The sequence below is a fragment of the Trachymyrmex cornetzi genome, unplaced genomic scaffold, assembly GCF_001594075.2.
Source record: "Trachymyrmex cornetzi isolate Tcor2-1 unplaced genomic scaffold, Tcor1.1 scaffold641, whole genome shotgun sequence".
Lineage (NCBI taxonomy): Eukaryota > Metazoa > Arthropoda > Insecta > Hymenoptera > Formicidae > Trachymyrmex > Trachymyrmex cornetzi.
In genome coordinates, this window is record NW_017299961.1 from 706,725 (window position 1) to 711,181 (window position 4,457).

Below are 4,457 nucleotides of genomic sequence, written 5' to 3' on the forward strand. Positions count from 1 at the left end.
ATACATCTTAATAAAATAATACCTTATATAATATATAATATAGCTCTGTGTGTGAAAATATTTGTTAAAATATTTGCTATTATACGAGGTAATAAAATTTTTGTACTTTGAAAGAATATGTATTTATTTAAAAAAAATTAAAATGTTAAATTACATCTTGTAGTATAAAAAAATAAATTTTATAAAATTTAATAACATAGTCTTCGTTGTTAACAAAATAAATAATTTTATATTTTAACAAAATACGATAACACATAATGACATTTTAAATGTGAACAACCATTATATTACCAATTAAACAACATACATACACATACGATCTTCCATACTATAAATCTTCAAATATTAAGGAATGCTGGAAACTCATGAGTTAAATAGCTTTCTATCATTTCCATCTTACTATTATTACTTACAAGCGGGAACGAACCTTCAATATTTTCCAACGATATTTCTGAGTAATTTGTATTGTCATAACACATTTGATCGATATTTAGAAGACTACTTTGAAATTCTGTATCTGGATAATCGGGTAAATTCAATATTTCATTACAATTTGTTCCAAGTTGATTAACAAGTTCATTAGTAGGTAACAATTCCGAATTATTGGTAATTTCTACAGTAAGCACTTGTCCCGTGTTTACATCTACTAACGAGAAAACTTGAGGAATAGACTCGACGATAGATAAATTTGTAGGTTCTAACGACAAATTCCGGCATTCGGAGTTTTCTTCAGGATTTAACGAGGGTTGTATTTCCAGTTGCGAATTAGCATTTGCAGCCTCTTTCTTTACATTTGTAACAGAACAATCTTTCTCTTTATTCCTTGCAATTGTTTCACATCCCTTTCCAGCTTTTACTTTATCAGTTTCTGATCTGTTTGGTTTATCTGGCACTGGCACAAGATGGCCATCTTTTGTTTTCATGAATTTTACCACCTTGAAATTGTAATTACAGTTATTTATACATAAAATATATATCTTAAGAGACTATCACAAGAATTCTTTTTTACCTTCTTCTTTTTTTCCAGTGTGATTCTATGACAGGTTTCCATGTGACGAGTGAGATGGTGCGAGCGTTTGAATGCCGTGTTACATTGCATACAGGCAAACGGCCGATGTTGCTCGTGCGACAATTTGTGTCTCTTCAATAAACTGTTTCTCTTAAAAGCTTTGCCACATTCTTCGCAGATGAATTGTCGCTCTTTACTATGAATATAAAGTACATGATCTTTGAGGATGCTGACACTGGTAAATGTTTTGCCACAATGCTCGCATACAATATTTCGCTCTTCTACATGCAATTGTTTGTGCCTATCTAGATCTGTTCTTCTGGCACACTGAAATGTACACCCATATATGTTACAGACGAATCGCTTTGCGCCCTTGTGAATACGTCTGACATGTTGATCCAGAGCTCTTTGCGTAATTAGTTTTTTCGAACAGATTGCGCAGGAGAATATAGCCCTTACAGGTATATCCTTGTTAACTTTATTAAGATGTAACGCGGACTCCAAGTGTCGAAAATAGTCGTCTTTCTTTACAAACGAGTGTCTGCAATCAGCGCAAAAATATGGACCTGTAAAATAACATTATTAGATAAGTACAAGAAAAATAAACTGTCCCATTAATACAATTTTAATATTCATCACCATTTGCCGATTCTTGCTCGCTTAATTTTGGGATATGAACCGCTTTAAAGTGCTCGTGCACCTTCTTCTTCGATGCAAAAGTGATATCACAGTGTGGACACTTATAGTTATCGTGATTCTGAATATGGGATATATATGTCTGCTTGATACTAAATGTTTGCGAACATTGCTGGCACTTGAATTGCCTTTTTTTACAGTGATTCTCCTTGTGTTCTTTTTCGTCTGTATCCATGTTTATCATATCTCCGCAATCCGAACATACCTTGCCGTTCTGATAAGTGTGCTTTGCTCTATGACGGTTCAAAAGGGCGCGTTTGGGAAAACTTTTCGGACATACGTCGCACAAATGAGGATGTCTAACTACCCTTTCTCCATGCGCGCGAAACAAATGGACATCTAAATGTTTTCGTCTGGCGAATTTTTCATTACAGTGAGGACAGTTATTTTTCTGATGACCCTCCAAATGACGATCCAAGTGTCTTTTATATCTGAACGTCATTAGACATTGCTCACACTTTTGAAACTGTTCATCTCCATCTGATAACTCCAGATTATTAACTTTGATTTCACGTTTCAATTCAGATATAACATTTTGATTTATATTACTGACATCTTTAGTGACATTAGAATCTGTATCTATATTTTCTGTATAAAGTTTAACAGAACAATTATAATTCTCTATGTTCTTACTTTCTAAACATTGATCTTTGTCGAATGTGTAGGAATCGTTATTATGAACAGTCGTTATATTATCTGAATCTTTACTGTTTGAAAAATTTGAGAAATTTAGACTCATTGTGTTAAAATGTTGAATCGAGTGTGAAATATCAACATCTATAGAGCTGCCTTGTTTTGTTTTTTCCTCTTCATTCTTTATACAATTTGTAGAGTCCAAGGTATTTTGTAGGAATAGGCTTTCGATTTTCATAAAATTAAAATCAATACTATTCAAATTAACATCGTCTAAACCATCTCCCTGTAAACTAATGTCTGTGACACCTGTAGAATTAGCTACTAGACCGACCTCAGAGTTCTTATTCTCAAGATTGCTGATGCATTCTCTCAGGTAATCATAACTCTCCATTTCACCATTCTCCGTGCACACATTTGGAATAGCATCCAATGTGGAATAATCCTAAAAGATAGACAATAAGCAATATAAAAGTTACTGAAGTCCAAAATTTACAATGTACTCTTTGCTTCCTGTTTCTTGCTTTTTCATTTTTTATGACTGTTTTATTGACAAAATTGTCTTTTCTGAAATTTCACCTTGGAACAACAGCTAAGATAAGAGACAAAAAAGATAAGTGAAATTTTTGATAAAAAGCAAGAAAAAGGATGCAAAGATCACAGAGTAGACTTAAATGAAATCTGTCTAAAGAGACAACCGCGGCGGTGTATTTCATAATAGTAACTTCCATACAGACAGTTTATTATTTTCAATTTCTTACCTCGTTGTCGAACAAACGTAGCGTCATCATTCCAAATTACGGAGTCTCAATAATAAAAATCTGATATTTATACGTGAATTGTTACATATCAGGAGAAGTTACATTTAGCTTGTATATCTCTTAAGTGGATTTATGTTCAATATTCATAAAATTATTTCACGAATTACTTGAAGCATTCATAGTATAATTGCACAACACATAACCTAAAAAGAGCTCAAAAGTACGCAAAAAGCTGAAAACGCCATGTACTGTAGATGTACATGTTGCACATGCATATTGGAAATATGGATTGCGCTACTTCATTTGGAATGAAAAAAGGAGGGTTAAAAAATATTAGATATAATTCTAAAATAATTAAAGTTTTCAGCTGACGTTTGCATAAATAAATTAATTTATTAGTATTTCTGGAAAGTGTCCAAATTCGTATAAAAATTTCATCAGGGGTATAATTTAAACTATAGTCCACTCGATATACTATATATAAATACATCGAGGTATTTTTTGATTGGTCAATTAATAAAATTCTTTCTTCCGATTGGTCAATCAAAACATCGAAATATTTGTGTCGTCTAGTGAACCGCACCCAGACCTTAAGTCTGTTCGCGTTGCTTGCACTTTTTGCACTCAGCATCTTCACTTTCTCCCTTTTCAACGCGAAAATATATATCTATCCCATTTTAAATGCAAAAATATTTGGGGATTTCAAACAATGGGAACAGACCTCTTGTTTACACCGAGCACTTAATACGCGTACATAATAATTAGTAAAGGTCTTTTTTTCATGTTTTTTGACGTCCAATGTTCATTTTTAGTATTAAAAACCAGTTCACGTAATAAAAATTGACAAATATAAATTAGCATCAATTATAGCATCAATTTTGATCATGTAATCTATTTTATCGCTAAAAATGGGGCATCAACATGAAAAAGCATCTTAAATTTTTATTAATTATCTTAATTTCGGTGATGCCTGTAAACGTATAATATATATACATATACGATATATAGCTATAATTTAATTAATCATCTCTAGATGCATATATCCATTTTTAATTTAGACTCATATGTTTATTTATTTTACATCAAACAGCTGAAATGATAAAATGCATAACTGTTTAGGAATTATCTAAATTTTTTTATTGCATTAGATTTTTATTAGAGTCCACACACTCTAATTATAGCTTTTGAATTGATTCACGTCGTATGAGAGTGAAGTTGGCCGCGCGACGTTCGAATTTCTTCCGTTACGTTCGAGACTCATTCGCGGAACGTTCATCAGCCCGAGTAAATTGTACTTGCTTGATCGTATTTTTTTCGCGTTAATATTTCGTTTCGATTCGTCTCGATGGGAAGTAAGG

The 4,457-nt window shown here is 32.3% G+C and overlaps 1 protein-coding gene across 1 annotated transcript; it reads right to left on the bottom strand.

Annotated features, from left to right (window-relative positions):
• Positions 1 to 338: 338 nt before the first annotated feature.
• Positions 339 to 3,375, bottom strand: LOC108766974 (zinc finger protein 493). Its single transcript, XM_018516577.1, has 4 exons — positions 3,100 to 3,375; positions 1,649 to 2,783; positions 1,010 to 1,575; positions 339 to 935 (listed from the first exon to the last, which is right to left on the bottom strand). The coding sequence occupies exons 1-4, from the start codon at positions 3,127 to 3,129 to the stop codon at positions 339 to 341; spliced, it is 2,328 nt and encodes a 775-aa protein (XP_018372079.1). The 5' UTR covers positions 3,130 to 3,375.
• Positions 3,376 to 4,457: the final 1,082 nt, after the last annotated feature.